The sequence below is a fragment of the Eulemur rufifrons genome, chromosome 24 (genome assembly GCF_041146395.1).
Source record: "Eulemur rufifrons isolate Redbay chromosome 24, OSU_ERuf_1, whole genome shotgun sequence".
Lineage (NCBI taxonomy): Eukaryota > Metazoa > Chordata > Mammalia > Primates > Lemuridae > Eulemur > Eulemur rufifrons.
The window spans coordinates 5,357,115-5,376,193 of record NC_091006.1 but is presented as its reverse complement, the minus strand read 5'-3'; the positions used below and the strand labels follow the sequence as shown (position 1 = coordinate 5,376,193).

Here is a 19,079-nt window from a genome sequence, read left to right as displayed (position 1 = left end):
AACCACGTACTGATAATGACTATTCTGAGAAGCACTGTAAACTTTAGCCAATCATCTGTTACATTATCTCTGTTAAGAAATGGTATCTCTGTGTGAACAGGCTGAAACTACCTTGCTATACCTCCTCATTTTGTCCTTGAAAATCTTGTAACTGCCCTAACTTGGAGCACCTCCCAAACTTAGTTTGGAAGTGTGTTTCCCAGGTTCCAGTCCTCAAATTTGGCCCAAATAAACTCTCCACTTATAATTTTCCCTTCGTTTCTTCCTTTAGGTTGACACTAACAAGTATCTTCAATCTGCCCCCCATTACCCCTTACTCAGGGGTGCTAGGAGAGTTTCACAATAGAAAATTGAGTATCTTCCGGGGCTTATCATTCTTCTAGGTAGCTGAGACCTTGGCTTTTATAATGGCTTCCGGGAAAAGAATGGAAGGAGGACAAAGAAAAAGAAAAGGGAGGAAGAGAAGGAATGAATGAAGGAAAGAGAAGGTAAATTACCAAATTTGGGGTTTGATTTGTTCTTGCTTTTCTAGTTCCTTGAAGTGTATAGTTAGTTCTTTTATTTGAAGTCTTTCTACTTTTCTAATGTAGGCATTTATTGCTATAAATTTTCCTCTTAGTACGATTTTTGCCACGTTTTATTTTCAATTTCATTTGTTTCAAGAAATATTTTGATTTCTTTCTTAATTTCTTCATTGACCTATTGGTCATTCAGGAACATATTGTCTAATTTCCATGTATTTGTACAGTTTCCAAAGTCCCTCTTGTTATTGAGTTTAAGCTTTATTCCATCAAGTTTAGATAAGATACTTGGTAGGATTTTGACTTTTTTGAATTTGTTGAAACTTTTGGCATAACATATGGTATATGCTGGAGAATGTTCCATGTGCTGATGAGAAGAAAGAGTGAGTTTCTGTAGGCAATATGTAGTTGAGTTTTATTTTTTAATACATTCAGTTGCTTTATATCTTTTAATTGGAGAATTTAGTTAATTTACATTTAATGTTATTATTGATAGTTAAGGAGTTACTATTGTCATTTTCTTGCTTGTTTTCTGGTTGTTTTGTAAACTTCTCTTCCTTTCTTCTTTTATTATTGTCTTCCTTTGTGGTTGATCCCTCATGAACGGCTTGGTGCCATCCTTAAGGAATTACTGTTCCTTAGAGATCTGATTGTTAAAAAGAGCATGGCACCTCCTTCCTCTCTCTCTTGGTCCCTCTCTTGTCATGTGATATACTGGCTCCCCTAACTTCCACCATGATTGGAAGCTTCCTGAAGTCCTCACCAGAAGCAGACGCTGGTGCCATGTTTCTTGTATATCTTCCGTAACTATGAGCCAAATAAGGCTCTTTTCTTTATAAATTACCCAGCCTCAGGTATTCTTTTATAGCAACACAGAATGTACTAAGACACAAGGGAACAGAACCATGTGAATGAGCCCCAATAGAAATAAACAGTGTAAGCAGATGTATCTAAACAGAGTAGCTTTGAACTAGAGATGTTGCTTTGGTTTGGGTTAAGGGTTCCCATTCTGTTTCTCTTAGCTCACGACTGTGAGTCTTCAAGCAACATGAATGAATACATTACAGTGACAGCTAGCTTTGCTTGTTACTGGCAGGTTGATAACATTTCACCACTTACTTCCCATACAACTTTCCCCCCTCCAAAGTCTTTACAGTAGTTGCCTCTATTTGGGTTATGGGATTTATTTTCCACTATATCCTCTATATGTAAATGTAGTGCTGGATAGTATTTATTTCTAAACAACATTAATTTCCATTCCCTTTTATTCCCTCAGGGACTGGAAACCTAAGAATTTCATTTCCTAGACTACTTACTACTGTAGCTCTAAATACTATCTGGTTACTGCCAAAGAGATGCTTTTAAATAAGATTTGGAAGTAAAAAAGGGGGTAGAGGTCCTCCAGCAGTAAAGTGATGTATAAACTTCAGCAGATATAAGCATCTATAGTAAATTCATTAATCACTAGCAAAGTTGACAATAGTTTCCTGAAACTTCCTGACCTCCAAATTGTAGCTTCATTAGTGTGACTTTAGAGCTAGAGTCAACGTCCTGATGTTTGGCTCTCTAGTCATTCTAAAGATTTTGGAAGCATATAATCCCCTATTTCAACCCTTTCTGCCTGAAATACCTAGGATACCTAAAGAGATTCCTATTTTCCTGCATTGAATTCTCACTGATACAGGGATGCTACTGCTTCCATGATAGCCGATTAATTCAGAGGCAGTGTAGTCCAAGGAGGGGGCCATGATTTTCATAATGTTACTTCCACCTTGCCTATCATACCTCAAGCAACAGGTAGTAGGCGATCGAACAGATTATCTAAATCCCATTTGAAAAGCCTCATAAACTCTGAAAAACTCCAACAGCCTAGCCCAGAATAACCTATAAGTTACTACTTAGCCGACAGTGTTTTCACACTGAAGTACTCCATGACTTTCCTCCTTGCTACAGAGGAGTGGTAAAACGATAAAGTATGGGTAACATATCAGCCAAAAAATGGGACAAATTCTCAGATATATTTTTCATGCCCACAATGAAGAGATATAATAGATTACAATAGGGACTTCTGAGTCTGTCTTTATTAAGCACAAGAGACAGGAAGGAGTCAACATAGACCTATCTACCATGCATTTGGAGAAGTAGCACTTAATACAGCATTTGTAGTTTGAAATAAAATTATCTCAGGGAACAATTTGATAACTGATTAAACCAAAAAAATGAAAAATTGAATCTCTTTAACCAAGCCAGGGCATAATTTACTTGAAGGCAATGTCTGTGATGTGCAGAGCAGGACTGTAGACCTTGTGCATTCCCATATGCAGACCTCTGGCTTCTTATGGCATGCACCTACATACTCTGCCTGAGACCTGCCCATGAGGCAGGCTGGCAGTGCTTTAACTCCCCTGCAGTTCTTAAACAATGAGGAAGAGGAGATGGTGTATAAATGTCTCAGCCTCACTAGCGTTCGGTGTGACAACTTGGAGGTAGTTTCTACAGAATCTCCCAGAGTTCCCCATAAGACTGAGCCCCCATTGCTCACAAGGGTAATCTCATTGATGTCTGTATTGGTTTATATCCCTCCCCTGTCTCACTTCTCCATCCGCTACTGACAGATAAACTGCACTCATATTCGTCCCTCAGGTCGGTTTCTGGAGCAAGCCACCTTAAATACCTGTTTTCGACATTTTCTTTCGATTACAACTAAGAACGTATTACTCTTCCCGCTGAGGCAGCCCCGCCCTTTCCTCGCGGCCCCGCCCTCTCCGGGAGTCACACCCCTTCCTCAGATCGCCTCAGGTTCCCCAAAAGAAGAGGGAGTCAAGTCATTCTCTGTAACTACTAGAGCTGGCTCAGAAAAAGTTTTACTTTGCGGTACAGGAGCGCCGCCTAGGAGAGGCCGCGCCTAGTGCACGTAAGAAGCGGTAAAAATGTACGCAGCCATCTTACTGGGCAGCTGGAGACAAAGAAAGCTCAGCTTCGAGGTTCGGGCACCGCCATATTGGTCACAGCAGCTTTGAGCATCTGAGATACTAAGCGCAGCGGCGACAGCTGTGTCTAGGGACCCAGGGACACTTGCTTCACCCTGCCCTAAAATAGTCTAACCCGCTGGTGCAGCAAGGGTTGGGTCATCCGTTGTACGGCACAGCTTTAAACATGGCAGCCCCCAGCAAGAGGTTGTCAAGCGGGCGCGGCCATCATACCTCCCATTAAAGCGCTAAAAAAAAAAAAAAAAACAAAATACAACAGAATCCTGTTTTGTGGAATGCAGCTGGGTGGCGGCCGACAGCCTTAAAGTCGCAACTGAGTCTGCGCACCGCCCCTCGGAATAGGAAGAGCTTATACCGCGGTGAGGCGTTGTGTTGTGGTCGGGCGATCAATTTGGGGTTAAGGGCGCGGAGACAGGGTAAATGGGAAGGGTTGATTTGAGAAATGTTCAAACCTTGAGGCCTGTGGAAGATGATGCCCGGGCGACTACGGTGGCCCGACTGGGTCAGTTATGGATACTCGCAAGGGTCAATAACGAGGGGACTGAAGGGTTAAGTGATTGGGCGTCTGAGCCTTGTAGGGGCTCCGTGGTGGCGAGCAGAGGTTTGTGGGAGTCAGTGGCGGGGTCTTTGCGAAGAAGATGGATTGGGAGTGTGTGGGATTCAATAAATGAGAGTTCTGTGAAATATCTTGATTGGCGGGGTGCATGGGGGTCGCTTATAATGGTCTTAATGGGTCTGGGGCCAGGTGAGGTTCTTCAACAATGCTGATATGGAGAGCATTCGGGCTCAGTGATTGGAGGTTCTAAGTTCTGTGGGCAATAATAGTTTGGGTACTGGAATTCGTGATTGTTGAAACTTTGGGGTTCAATGATGAGGGAGCCCATGGGAATCGATGTTCAGAAAAATCCTTTGGGCCCTCAGTGATTGAGACATCCTTTAGATCATCGATGGAGGATCTGAAAGTATTAATGATTGGACTTTTATAGATGAGGGAATGGGGAATAGAGGCATTAATGAGCGTCATTGATTGGAACTGTCAGTTATGGGTAGGGATGAGACTGTGGGGTCAATAACTGCTCCCCAGTCATTGGGATATCATTGGAGATAAGTGTGGGTTCGAGATTGGGATCTGTGTAATTCACTGTTTGGCAATCAGATTGGATCAGTAAGCTTTGTAGTTACTGACCAGTAGTCTTTCATGGTCAGATTTGGACATGTGAGGATATCAGTGACTATGAGAACCTCTGCAGGTTGGAGATTGGGGAACTGTGATTGGGGACACCATCTGTGGCTATGATTAGGAGGCTCATAGGGCTTGGTGTTGAGGCGCATGAAATTCAGAGATTGGGCATGGGAAAGTCAGGGATTTTCCCATCAGGCTGCAACCCTGCATAATGGGAGCACATTTCACCCAGGTGATGCTCCCTAGCTGATAAGTAGCCAGTTCCTCTTGGCCAAGGCCCACCTCAAAACTCTTTTTTGAAACTCTCCCCTTTTTTTTATTTTTCTGCACAATAATGAAAAATTATTTGAAAGCATCACATGCTAAACTTATCTAAAGTAACGTTATTAAAGATGTGGCTTCCATTGCTCTTATCAAGGATCTAATGTATACTTCTAATGTTTCCTTTAAGGTTCTTTCTGGCAAAGGTAATGACATGCCCATCTTTGACAGCATTCCAAGAGTGAGTCTGGTTTCTGGAAATCTATTGACTCCATGGCAGCTAGGATGGATGTGACCTTCCTTGCCTGTGGTTAGAAAACAAAGAGGTTACTGAGTAAGTATCTAAAATGATAATGTAAAAGATTTGCAGAAAGAGCAAAGTAAGAGTGTTTGGAAAATACTTCTTTGTAGGCTTAACTTAAAAAAATTATCGAAGGAAGAGGAAACTTAAACCTATTTTTAGAAACTGTTTTTCACTGAAATTAAAGTCGAAGAGTCATAAAAATGGCTAAGATTGCAAATAAAATGGAAATAAGATTTTGACCATTAGTCTAACAAAAAGATGCAATGCTGAAAAAATATTTTAACTGTTTTTAAAATTATTATATTTAATTCTTATATAATCTTAAGAAACAATGGGAGCCAACAGCTAAGGCAGGTAACATCTTTCAGAAGCCATACAAGTCAAGTTTTAGTTTTAAGGACAGATAGTCCCGATTTTTCAATTGCACAGAATCAAAGACAGGTAACTGCTTTGAGTACAGAAATCATAAGCCAGAGTAAGGAGTTTGGGCATTTCCTCTTTCTCCAAGCCATTTTCCTTCATTACCTACACTGTGCTCAGTGCCAAGATTTGGGAGCAAATAATTGGTCTTTTAAAAAAATTTTTAACGTAAGCCTTTTATTGAGATATAAGATACTTACAAAAATGTACATAAATATACAGCACAAAGTGAACACCCTGGGTAGTGCACTCAGATCAGAAAACAACATTGTAGCACCATGAAAGCCCTCATGATGCCCCCTCCTAGCCATTACCCTGCCAAGAGGAACCATTCTCCCAGCTTCTAACATCACAGATTAGTTTTGCCTATTTTTGAACTCCAGTTTAATGGAATATTCATTGGGACAGGGATTCCAAGGGGAGAAGCAAGATATGGCTCTGTCTGAACAAAATTTTCAAGTTTTAAGTTTGATCCAGGTAATTTCATTTATATAACAGACTTTTTTCAGATCATTAAATGTTCTTTATTTAAAAATTGAGGTATAACACACAGTCAAGTTTGCTTATCTTAGGGATACAGCTCAGTGAATTTTTACATTACAGAATCATGTAAGCACAGCCTAGATCAAGATATTCATCACTTGCATCACCTGGAAGGCTTCCTTACCAGCCAATATCCACTGCCACCCTAGAGGTAACTTGGCTCTAATACAATAAATTAGTTTTACCTATAACTGAATTTGAATTAAATCATATATTCCATATGAATCTATTTGACTGATTCATATTCATTGAATTTGATATGATTCAATTTGAATCATATAAATAATGTGAAGCCAAGAGATTCATACCATGAGAACGTTTAGTCTGAAATTCTGAAACCAGACAAACACCAGATAAAATTCGAACTTAAAGTCCTGGCTTGGGCATCTCAGGTTGCCTATTTTCTGTTATTCCTTCTGGAAGCTAAAAACATACACAGTGAAGTGGACCCTGAGGGTTTGGGGTAGATTCTAAGTCAGGTTCCCATTAATGATGTTAATGAGTAATGGAAGCATCTTCTCAATAGGTAGTTTGGAGGGGCATTTCCAGTCCCTTCTTCAAAATCTCTTAGCCCTTAGGGACTGACCATTGGTTATAGAGACCTGAATGAGACAGCTTAAAAAAGAGTTCCTGTAGGGGCTGGCTGTCTGGGGGCCAAGACACAATGATTCAACAAATGCAGGGTGTTCTGGGAGGATTCTTTCTCAAGGATTCTGGAAGATGCTGGTGGATTCACTCTGAGGCACAGGAGTGCTTCTGTCCCCCACATACAACCTGACGTATCTGGGAAAGCAGCTAACTTCTTTCAATTCACAGTTCTTCCCAACTTGCTTACCTTTTCACAAAAGTAAGGAATTTTTTTTCTTTGTTTCTGTTTTTAAATAATTTCAGATTTAGAAAAGTTACAAGAATAACATAAAAATTCCTGTTAAGTCCTTCACCCAGATTCCTCAATTGTTAACATTTTACTATGTATGCAAATAATTTTTTTCTCTATATATGTACAAATTTATTTTTTATTCTGAACCATGTGATAGTAAGTTGCAGACACAATAATCCTTTACCTCTAACGTATATATATACAAGGACATTTTCTTATTGATCATAATATAATTATCAAAAGCAGGAAAGTTAACATTGAACTAATATTATCTAATCCACAGACCTTGTTTAGATTTCTCCATTTGTCCCAATAATGTCCTTGATGGCAATTCTTTTTTCTGGTCCAGGATTCTAATCCAGTATTACATGTTGCATTTAGTTGTCATGTCTCTTTAAATTCCTTTAATTTAGAATATTTTCTCAGTCATTTTTAACCTTTTTTGGCCTTCATATTTATAAGGAGTACAGGCCAGTTATTTTTATACTGTGTCCCTCAATTTGAGTTTTTCTGATTTTTCCTCATAATTAGAGTCATGTTGTACATTTTTGACAGGAATACTACAAAAGTGATGTTGTGGCCTTCTCAGTGTACTATATCAGGAGGTACATGATATTGTTTGTCACATTAATGGTGATATTACCTTTGATCACTTGGTTAAGGTTATGTCCACTAGGGTTCTCCACTATAAAGTTGTTATTATAAATATCTTGTGGAGAGATATTTTGAGACCATGTAAATAACCTCAAACTTTCATCTACTAGTGTTAGTATTCATTGATTTTTGCCTGAACCAATTACTACTATTATGGTTACCAAATGGTGATTTCCTAATTATATCATTCTTTCAACATTTATTGTAGAAGCTCTCCCTTATCCTCCATGTATTTATTTGCATAAATGTAACAGTGTGTCCTGTTTACGTAGAAGATAGGGGATGCACATTGGAAACTTATAAAACTGTTTAAAATGTTAGATTAGACCATAAGCCAAAGCTCAGACCTTCTGAATCACAAGGAAAACATCTTAGGAGATTGACTAGTTACAGAGAAAGAGTTGTCACATCATGTGACAAAAATGACCCATCCACACGACCATAGAATGGTTGAGTTCTTCTGCAGCTTCTCCTGTAGTTGTAAGAGGTTTGGCTTCCATGATTGCTCTCAATTGGTCATTGTCAACTTCCGAAGGCCACTGCGCTCCTCATCTTCAAAGCTCTCATCTCCTTTGCAAAACTTCTTGAACCACGACTGCACTGTACATTCGTTAGCAGTTCCTGGGCCAAATACGTTGTTGGTGTTGCAAGTTGTCTCTGCTGCTTTACGACCCATTTTGAACTCAATAAGAAAATCGCTCAAATTTGCTTTTTGTCTAACATCATTTCCATAGTCTAAAATACATATAAAATAAACAAGTAATAAGTCATTAGCAAAACAAAATAAAGTGAGAAATGCACATTAAAATGATATATAACATAACCACATTTAAGAATGTATTCCAGGCCGGGCGCGGTGGCTCACGCCTGTAATCCTAGCACTCTGGGAGGCCGAGGTGGGCAGATCGTTTGAGCTCAGGAGTTCGAGACCAGCCTGAGCAAGAGCGAGACCCCACCTCTACTAAAAATAGAAAGAAATTATATGGACAGCTAAAAATATATATAGAAAAAATTAGCCGGGCATGGTGGCGCATGCCTGTAGTCCCAGCTACTCGGGAGGCTGAGACAGGAGGATCGCTTGAGCTCAGGAGTTTGAGGTTGCTGTGAGCTAGGCTGATGCCACGGCACTCACTCTAGCCTGGGCAACAGAGTGAGACTCTGTCTCAAAAAAAAAAAAAAAAAAAAAAAAAAAAAGAAATTATATGGACAGCTAAAAATATATATAGAAAAAATTAGCCGGGCATGGTGGCGCATGCCTGTAGTCCCAGCTACTCGGGAGGCTGAGATAGGAGGATCGCTTGAGCTCAGGAGTTTGAGGTTGCTGTGAGCTAGGCTGACGCCACGCCACTCACTCTAGCCTGGGCAACAGAGTGAGACTCTGTCTCAAAAAAAAAAAAAAAAAAAAAAAAAAAAAAAAAAAAAGAATGTATTCCAATATCAAATGGCAAATTTCAAAAATGCTAAAACCACAATTACTTTTGAGCCAAACTAATTCTAGGATTTAATCTTTTTCTTTTATCATTTGTTAAGTCATACAGTTATTTCTTAAACATCTTGGTTAAAAGTAAGATAGTTGTTCTCATCTGTTGAAAATTATTTTTTAATGAAAACACTTAGTAACCTGTTGGATGGATAACAAGGTTTAGCCTTTCAGTAATTATTTGTGATCACAGACCGAGTATATTTTACTAATGTTATACTGTTATTTTATTTTGCTTTTGGTTTTTTGTAGTATTTTCCTAACAGTTATAGAAGCCTATGTCCAGTACATACTTAGGTCTAATTATTTAAGTTTTTAGGGTATTTGCTTTTTAAAACTGTCAGTTATTTCTTGGTAGAAACTTTTACTTCCTGGAAGGTATGTGCTATGTATTCATGTTCTAAGTTGAATGGTACCATTTGTTCTTCTACCACGGTGATTTAAAGCATGGATTTTTATACAAGATTTACATAGGGAATTTGCAAGTTCCAAGACAGGCCTAATCCCTCACAGATCTGTTTTGTGTTCTCTCTTTCTCCACCCTCCCCTCCCCAATCTCTACCTTCAGAGGTCTCATCTCTTTTTGCAAGAAGAGCAGAAGATGATTGAGTACCAGGTGAGTATGATATTAAGTAGTCCTTTTCCCTTCTTGGGAAAACTGTCCTAGAAAAAAATGTATGCATTGTAAGTATGTACACTTTGTCATAAGCTGAGTTCTCAGGAAAACAGACGGCAGAGAAGGAGATTTTAACACAGGAGGTTTTTTAAGGAAGTTCTTGGAACACCTGTAAGGCAATGAAAGAAGCAGGATTGAGCAGAGGGAGTTGTTGAACAGAGGCCTGAGCTGATCTTGTAGAATACTCTGGAGCTGGGGTGGCCCTCAGTGTTGTTGGGAATGGAGGCAAGGGGCCTTTTGTATTCTGAAATCAACTAGTCTCTGATTGTAGGCTGCCCCAGGGAGGGGAGGTAACTGTGGGTAGGGCAGTTCCCTTTGGCCTAGGACAATTCCCAGAAAAGTTTAAAGCCTGTAGCAGCCAGTCTTTCAGAGGAATTTAGGTGGAATACCACGGCCTCCTTTCTGCACATAGATAACAGTGGCAAGACACTTATATATACTGCTCTACCCAACATATTAGTATGCAATTTTTTTAACCAAGTACATAATGCTCCATTGTATGCATGGAATATGACTGATTTAACTAGTCCCCCATTTTATGGACATTCTGGTAGTTTTCCAACTTGATATTATAAGCAATGAAGCAAGGAACCTTCCTTTTTGGAATACAGATGTATAAAGTAGAGAGTCCAACAAGAGTCAGTAACTGTAATCTTCCTGGTAGCTCAACAAAAAGGCAAGTACAGTTAGACCGTGATTTGCACTGTCCATAAGGAAGAAGCATATTGTTATCTGCAGGGGAAAACTAGCTTTTCAAAGCACTTCTTTCTTAAGGTGTTTCCCTGAGAGGACTTCTTATGGCTAGGGTAGAGCAGCACTGCTTCTAATAGTGTGGTCCCAGGACATGGGCATCTCCTGGGAGCCTGTTAGAGATACAGAATGGCAGGCCCCACCCTGCTGGATGGGATTATCTATGGGTGGAACCTGGGAATCTGTATTTAAAAGGCTTTTGGTGATCTTTATGCACTTGAAAGTATGGAAGGCATTGATAGTGATAGTGGACAAAATTCTTAACAATAACTAATAAATGCAGAAGCAGGTTTTCGATAGTGATTGCTCAACACTTCCCTGGGAAGGAGAATGTTAGCCCCAAAGCGAAACTCCGAATTCTTAAAGTGAACAAAACCAGCAGGACCTAGCTCCCCAATGATATGATAGTGTTTTCTTTGTCAAAGTCATAGGAAGTTCTAATTCCTTTGTGGTCTGTGATCTACATATGTAATGGAAGGAAATGCTAAATTTCAGTTAGAAGAAAGTGAAAATATAAATGATTTCTTTTGCAGGATTAAGAAGGGTTCCTCCAAGTTTACAGAAGTCCTGAATTTGATTTGTATCTGTATTTGGTTTTTATTTGTAGCCTTGATCTAGACTGAGGAACAGATGTGCTGCCCAGCACTTAAATTACTGTCATTCCCCTTTTATGTCTCTGCTGGTTTGGCAGCAAACAATTAAACATCTTATTCCCCAGCAAGTCTCAGTCTGAGGTGTTCCCAGTTCCCAAAGTGCCCTGTGTCCTGACAAGACTGTCTTCCCCTTGGTCCCTGAATTTCTGGGACCTGCCTCCTTGAAGGCCTTCCTCAGGCAGGATACCTCTTTACAGAGACCTGCCCTCTCCCGCTTTCTCAGGTCTTTTTCCCTGTCCCTGCAGCCATTGTCAGTGCTCCAACCCTAGAAATCGTTACCACTTCCAAACTACAAATCCTTTCCTTTCTCCACCAGCCATCTTCAGCTCCTGAAGCAGTCTCCCTGCTCTTGATGTTTCCGCATCCTGTTTCTTACTCTTTCTTGAGTCCAGCAGCCTCTCTTCACCCTTACCAGGTGACCTTGCTGAGGCTGAAATCAGAGGATGCATTTTGATTGTTCTGCTGACTTAGACTATCATTCACCCCCTTCTCCTGTGTAAAAGGCAGCACAGAGTACTGGTTAAGAGCACAGACTCCAGAACTGGACTGCTGGGCTTGAATCCCAGTCCTTACCAGCTGTGTGATCCTGGGCAAGTCACTAAACCTCTCTGTGCCCCAGTTTCTTCTTTGTAATATGGGGATAATGGCAGTACCTACCTCAGAGTAAATATAAGAATTAACTGAGTTAATATATGTAAAGTGCCTGGAATAGACTGTCCATAGCATGTGTTTATTACAATCACTGAGGTCCTCCCTCCTTCATGCCAGTGATAGTGCTCCCCTACTGTGTTTCTCATGACAACTTCTCAACGTCTTCTGTGGTTTCTCTTTCCGTCTTCTTACCTCTCAGACACTGGTGTTCCTGTGGGTTTGAACCTTCTCTTGGGTGGACGCAGGTAAGTCTGCAGGGGACTCCCTCATCTGCACCTACGCCAAGACCTCATCCAAGAGCTTCAGTCCCCTTTGATGACATCATGGGCAACAGCTGTGACTGGCTGTCCCACAGCCCTTCAAACTTAATATGTACAAAATTGAATTCTAGACTTACATCTCCTCTTCCCAGTTTCCCATCTCCGGATGGTACCATCCTGTCAGGCAAGCCAGGACCCTGAGATTTATCCTTAACTTCCTCCCCACTTTTTCCTCCTCTTTTATCAAGCCATGCTCATTTTACAACTTCAGTGATTCTTGTATCTCTGCCCTTGCCATTCCTGTGTTTTGTGACAATGGCGTGACCAACTGGGTACAGAATTGCATCTTTCTCTTCCTGGGAAATACTGACCCAGAGCCTGTCACTGAGCCCTGTGGTAAAGCCTGCTCACTGCTCTCTCACTACCAGTGTGTGGTTCTGGCATCAGGGAGGGTGTTTGGTTGGCATCTCCTCTGTGCTGTGTCCTCTGTGTGGGTCTTGGTGGGCATGCGCCAGCATCCATGGCCCCTGCCCTGCCTCTGGTCCTGCCTTCAGGTCCCTCTGGCTGGGCCACTGCTCAGGTGGCCCGCAGCCTCCTGAGAGTGGAGTGCGGGTCTGGGCTGCTCTCAGAGCCCGTTCGATGCGTCCTTCCTCTGGCCACGCCCAGAGTGGTGAGCAGGTCCCCTTGGCACTGTGCACTAGAGCTGTCTACCCTACTAGACCCCAGGGCACAGGCACTGGCTCCCATTTTTTGGTGTCCGTTAGAATTGTTTTCCTTTTCTTACAGATTTTAAAATATTGATTTACATTATTTTTCTACTTAAATAAAATAGCCACATCTATATGATGCTATTATGTGCTAGGTACTGTTTAAAGGCTTTACACATATTAACTATTCAAGCTTTGTAATAACTAAGAAACACACACTATTATTATCCCCATTTAACAGATGAGGAAACTAAGGAACAGAGAGGTTAAGCAGCTTGCCCAAGGACACTCAATTAGAGGCTGAGCCGGTATTTGAATTCAGGCAGTCCAGCCCCATCCGCTAGTCTTCCCCTCGTGTCTGTGGTCACTGTAGTTAGACAGCAGTCCACAAGAGCCTCACTTCTACACGAGTTGCAAGTTTGAGGGTTTCCAACACCATCCTCGGGTTTGATAATCGCTAGAAGGACTCACAGAACTCACGGAAAGCTGTTATACTCACTGTTAACAGTTACAGCAAAATGCATATGGATTAAAATCAGCCAAAAAAGGAGACACATGATGTAGAGTTCAAGAGAGTTCCACACACAACTTCCAGTTGTCCTTCCTAGTGGAGCCCTGGGCAGAGCTAACTACTACAGTGATTTGTGACAATACACAGAAGCATTGCCAACCAGAGAAGCTTACCTAAGCCTTGGAATCTGGTTTTTGTTAGGGGTTGGTCTTGTAGACATGATTGACTGCTTTGTGGCTACCCTCAGTCTCTAGACCCTCCAAGAAGCTGAGCTGATGCCTGTGACCTAAAGCCCCTGTCATAAATCACATTGTTAGACTATCTGATGTGGCCCAAGGCTCCTGGGTAAACAAACTTTCTTATCTCGAAGGACCTTCCAAGGGTTGAGAGATGACTTCCCAGGAGCTAAGGGCAAAGGCTAGACCCCTCTTTTGGCAGGGTTAAATTCTTTACTACACCGTCACTGAAAAGTAAATCATAGGTACTTTCTTAGGTTAGTACCTGTGGGTCTTCTCAGGGACTGTCCTGCTCATTTCCATTTCTTATACTGGGACCTCCAGGGCAATGGGCTCTTTACAGAACTTTTGTTCTCTGTTCCCAAAACCAGAGGCCTGCCTGCAGCCAAAGTAATCCGAGGCTTGCCAAGTGGTCAGGCTTCCTCCTTTTCAGACCACTCTATTATTCCTCCTCTGGGTCCCCTGCTGAACCCTTCGGCTGCTGGCTTCTTAAATATTAGTGTCCCTTGGGGCTCTGACCTGAGCACCCTGGGCATCCTGTCTCCTTGCAGAGAGATCCCACTTCCGTGTTGATGGTTCACACAGCTTTAGCTCCACTCCTGATCTTGCTCTTGACACCAAACCTGCATGTCTGCTGTGTCCCCCCAACATGTCCAGCACACCACATCCTCTTTGTGCCTCCTGTTTTCCTCATCTCCAGGGTAGCACCACTGCCACTCAGCTCACCCCCCACAACAAGTTAAGGTGCAGTTTCTGCTCTTCTTTACAGTGTTCCTCCTTTCTCTCAGTGTTACTGTCCTCCTTGTGAACATCATCTTCCACCAGGTCATTACAGGGCTTTCCTCTCATTTCCCTCCAGGTGACCCACCACATTTCTCTTTCCATTCGTTTACTTTCAGGCTACCCGTGAGCTTATATTTAAAGTACATCTCCGGTAGGCAGCATTGCTTCTTTGTTTATCCAGTCTGATGATCTCTGCCTTTTCAGAATGTTTAGTCTTTTATTAAATTAGTAGTCGGGCGTAGTGGCACAGGCCTGTAATCCCAGCTAGTCAGGAGGCTGAGGCAGGAGGCTCACTGGAGCCCAGGCATTCGAGGTTGCAGTGAGTTACAATCACACCACTGCACTCCAGCCTGGGCATCAGAGTGAGACCTTGTCTCTAAAAAGTAATAGTAATAAATAAATAAATTACATTTAATAGAATTATTGGTATGGTTGGATTTATATCTATCATTTTAGTGTCCGTTTTCTGTTTGTTCCATCTGCTTTTGTTCCTTCTTTTCTCTCTTTTGTGTGTTTATGTGGATGAACTGAATTTTTTTAGAATTCTATTTATTTACTTCAGGTACACCTCTTTGCCTTATGATTTTAGGGTTTACTCTAGGTGTACAATATGCATCCTTTACTTTTCACAATCTGCTTAGAATTGCTATTATACTACTTCACATAGAATGCAAGAAACTCACCTCATGCCTTCTAGAATATGCTTTGTGCGTACACTTCTCCCTTGATTGGTTTCCCATTGTCCTAACTTCCATCATCTCATCACTCACAGACCCCTGTATACTTTTCTCTTGTTACTGAGTAACTTGCCACCTTTAAAATCACTGTTCTGCCTGCATGACTTTGTTCACACTGCTCCCCTGCAAGGAACGCAGTATTTCCATCTTCCTGCAGAAAAGACTCAGCCCCACATATTCCTGAGCTCTGAAGCCTGATCAGACCCTGAAAAGTTTAATGAACCATTTGTTTCTACGTGCTGTAGCCTAGGTGTTCTGCCATCGCAGCTGTTGTGACACTGTCACCCTGATGGCTTTACTTGTTGCTCTCCCTGTGCCAGACAGTGAGCTCCTTGAGGTTAGGAACCCTCCTGGATTGTGACCCCAGCAACCAACACTAGGCCAGACACATTGTGGGTCGTCAGTGTTTGTTGACTCAGAGTGTTAATGACAATGGTAGGTAGGTGGCCTCCAACATGACTTTCATTTTTCCCACCATATGTAACACAAAGCCAAGAATGTAAAAGGCATCCCAGATAGATAAATGATCATGGTAAAGTCTGATCTATGAACATTATAAAAATCAGTACCAATCCCCCGCCAACATTTTTTTCCACATGACTCAATGTCATTTCATTTTCAACAGACACCTGTGTCATTCAAAGATGTGGTTGTGGGCTTCACCCAAGAGGAGTGGCACCGGCTGAATCCTGCTCAGAGGGCCCTGTACCGGGATGTGATGCTGGAGACCTACAGCAACCTTGTCTCAGTGGGTAAGAATAGCTTCGCCAGACGATTCACATTATGCTTGAATGACCATCTTTCCTTTCTCAGTTGCTAAAAGCAACTGAAGTAGCAAGACCCTCTAAAGTACCTAATTTATTTAATAATTATCTAGCACTTTCTATGTGCCAGAAACTATTTTAGTCACCTTTAAAATATTAACTCACTTGTACCATTATTTTATACATTGGGAAATTGAGGCACAGAAAGGTGAAGTAACTTGCCCAGAGTCACCCACCTACTACATGGCAGAGCCAGGATTTGAACCCGAGCAGTCTGGCTGCACAGAATGCATTCCTAACCCTTACACTGTGTTGCTGCAATGGTTTTGGATTGAGTTTCAGTGGTCCTGATTTATTAATTCCGTTTGGTTCTGGACAAGGTGTGTCTATAGTCCCCTCCCAAGTATAATGTCTGTTGTGCAGCCTTTAAAGCTGCCTGAGAGGCCCTGAAGACCAAGGAGCTCAGCCCAAGGCCTGGATCATTTCCCTGGAACAGGTTATGAAGGGACCAAACCAGATGTGATCCTCAGGCTGGAGCAGGAAGAAGCTCCATGGATTTGTGAGGTAGCATGCCCAGGCTGCCACTGTTGGGGTAAGTGTGAGAAATCTAGCAAAAGGGGTACTATGGAGCCTGGCACCTTTGACATTTTGTTCAGGGTCCTTCTCTTAAAAGCTTTGACATTTCTCTGAGAGCTTTAGCCTTCTTGATGATGCTTCAGCCTGCATGCATGCCTTCCCCATATCTGGGTGTTCTTCCTGCCTTTCCTTTAAATCTCACCTCTGCCCTTATGTGCTTTGTCCATTTCCCTTTATCTCTCACAACCAGGTATTCTTGCAAATAAACACCTATTCACCTGTTTCTGCTGTCCTTTCCTAGTCTCTGTACTACTGTTTTGTTTTTTATATTCATAATAAAGGAAATGCTCAATTGAAGGTAAAGCTTAGTGAAAATAAAGATGTAATTTTTTTCCTAACAAAGTTCACAACTCCTCTGATTTCTGTCCATCAAGTTAAGAACTGCTTTAGTCCCAGTTAGCTTTGTTGATTTCATTGATTAGTAATTCACCTTAGAACTCTTTGCCATTTATATTGTAAGTAATTACTAGACCAACATGATAAACTCTCTGATAACTGCTGTATCAATGCTTGTCAAACTCTAATGTGTTAAGAATCACCTGGGCATCTTGTTAAAATGCAGATTCTGGTTCAGTAGGTCTGGGGTGGGGCCTGAAATTCTGCATATCTAACAAGCTGCCAGATAAAGCCAAAGTTGCTACTTGAAGACCCACATATTGAATAGCAAAGTGCTATATAACATTTAAATGTCTTTCTTCCATAACAGCGATCAGCAAACTATGGGCTACAGATTGGCCACCTATTTTTGTGAATAAAGTTTTATTAGAACATAGCCATACCCTTATGTTTACATATTGTTCATGCTTTCATGGTATAGTAGCAGACTTGTGTAATTGTGACAAAGACCATATGGTCAACAAAGCCTAAAATACTTACTCTTAGGCCCTTTAAGAGCAAGTTTGCCAACCCCTGCTCTATGATATAATCCCATCTTATTTGAAATTAATTCTCTCTATATTCTACAATATATTTCATTTCATTTGTGGCAGTGTTCTGAATCTTCTCTACTCATAGAATACTCTTCCATGCATTTTGATTATGGTTTAATGATTTCTGGTCATGTACTGTGCACCCTTTTGTGTGTACATTTTGAGGGCATTTCTCAAGTAGCATAAAGTTTCATAAGGATTGATTCACTGTACTTTCTCTAGAGGATATCTGCCAAGTTAGTGTCCAGAGGAAAAGACGGCAAGACATGCTTTTGAGGCAGGATGGATGCATCAGCAAGAAAACATTGCCCAAGGAAAAAAGCTGTGAATGTATTAAGTTTGGGAAAATATCACTTCTGAGCACTGATCTTTTTTCTTCAATTCAAAGCCACAATAACTGGGACCCTTATGGAATAAGTTTAAACCATAATTTAGACTTGATTGGTTTTAAGAGAAACTGTGCAAAAAAGCAAGGTGAGCGTTATGGATATGGGAAATTGTTACAGTGTATAAACCATGATAGAAGACCTAATGGAGAAAAACCCTGGGAATGCAGTCACTGTGAGAAGGCTTTCAGCCATAACCCAGCACTTACATGTAAACCAGCAGTAACCAATTCTCTTGTATATAAACGAAAGAGGGTTCCACCTACAGAAAAACCCCACGTCTGTAGCGAGTGTGGGAAAGCCTTCTGCTACAAGTCTGAATTCATTAGGCATCAGAGAAGTCACACTGGGGAGAAGCCTTATGGATGCACTGACTGTGGGAAAGCCTTTTCACATAAGTCAACCCTCATTAAACACCAGAGAATTCACACTGGGGTAAGACCCTTTGAATGTTTTTTTTGTGGAAAAGCCTTCACCCAGAAGTCACATCGCACAGAACATCAGAGAACGCATACAGGAGAGAGACCCTTTGTGTGCAGTGAATGTGGGAAGTCATTTGGTGAGAAGTCATACCTCAATGTACATCGAAAAATGCACACAGGAGAAAGACCCTATCGTTGCAGAGAATGTGGAAAATCTTTCAGCCAGAAGTCATGCCTCAATAAACACTGGAGAACTCATACAGGAGAAAAACCTTATGGATGCAATGAGTGTGGCAAAGCTTTCTACCAGAAGCCAAACCTCAGTAGACATCAGAAAATTCATGCTAGGAAAAATGCCTACAGGAATGAAAACCTAATAATTGTGGGAAAGCCATGAGCAAGATGTCCAGTTTCATTGTACAAAAGGGAATTCATCCTTAGAAGAAATCTTATTGATTTAATGAATTTGGACAAAGTGTTTTATCTTAACAGAAGTTATGCTCCAATTGTGATACAAACTTTTATAGAAAAAACTTGCAGAAAATACTTTATAAAACATCAACGTGGTCTGGCATATAAAAGTTTAAAAATAGGGCCGGGCGCGGTGGCTCACGCCTGTAATCCTAGCACTCTGGGAGGCCGAGGCGGGTGAATCGCTCAAGGTCAGGAGTTTGAGACCAGCCTGAGCAAGAGTGAGACCCCGTCTCTACTAAAAAAATAGAAAGAAATTATCTGGCCAACT

The 19,079-nt window shown here is 41.3% G+C and overlaps 1 protein-coding gene across 1 annotated transcript; it reads left to right on the top strand.

Annotated features, from left to right (window-relative positions):
* The first annotated feature begins 5,251 nt into the window (after positions 1 to 5,251).
* On the top strand, positions 5,252 to 18,734 carry LOC138374782 (zinc finger protein 793). Its single transcript, XM_069457914.1, has 5 exons — positions 5,252 to 5,289; positions 9,805 to 9,852; positions 15,826 to 15,952; positions 16,461 to 16,556; positions 17,752 to 18,734. Exons 2-5 carry the CDS (start codon positions 9,838 to 9,840, stop codon positions 18,732 to 18,734), a joined length of 1,221 nt encoding a protein of 406 aa, XP_069314015.1. The 5' UTR covers positions 5,252 to 5,289; positions 9,805 to 9,837.
* The last annotated feature ends 345 nt before the right edge of the window (positions 18,735 to 19,079 follow it).

What these genes read in the sequence shown, in the direction of transcription:
- LOC138374782 (XM_069457914.1), top strand. An exon ending in CAGCAACCTTGTCTCAGTGG is followed by an intron (nt 15,953 to 16,460) that starts GTAAGAATAGCT and finishes TCCCTGGAACAG; the next exon opens with GTTATGAAGGGACCAAACCA. An exon ending in CCCAGGCTGCCACTGTTGGG is followed by an intron (nt 16,557 to 17,751) that starts GTAAGTGTGAGA and finishes TACTTTCTCTAG; the next exon opens with AGGATATCTGCCAAGTTAGT.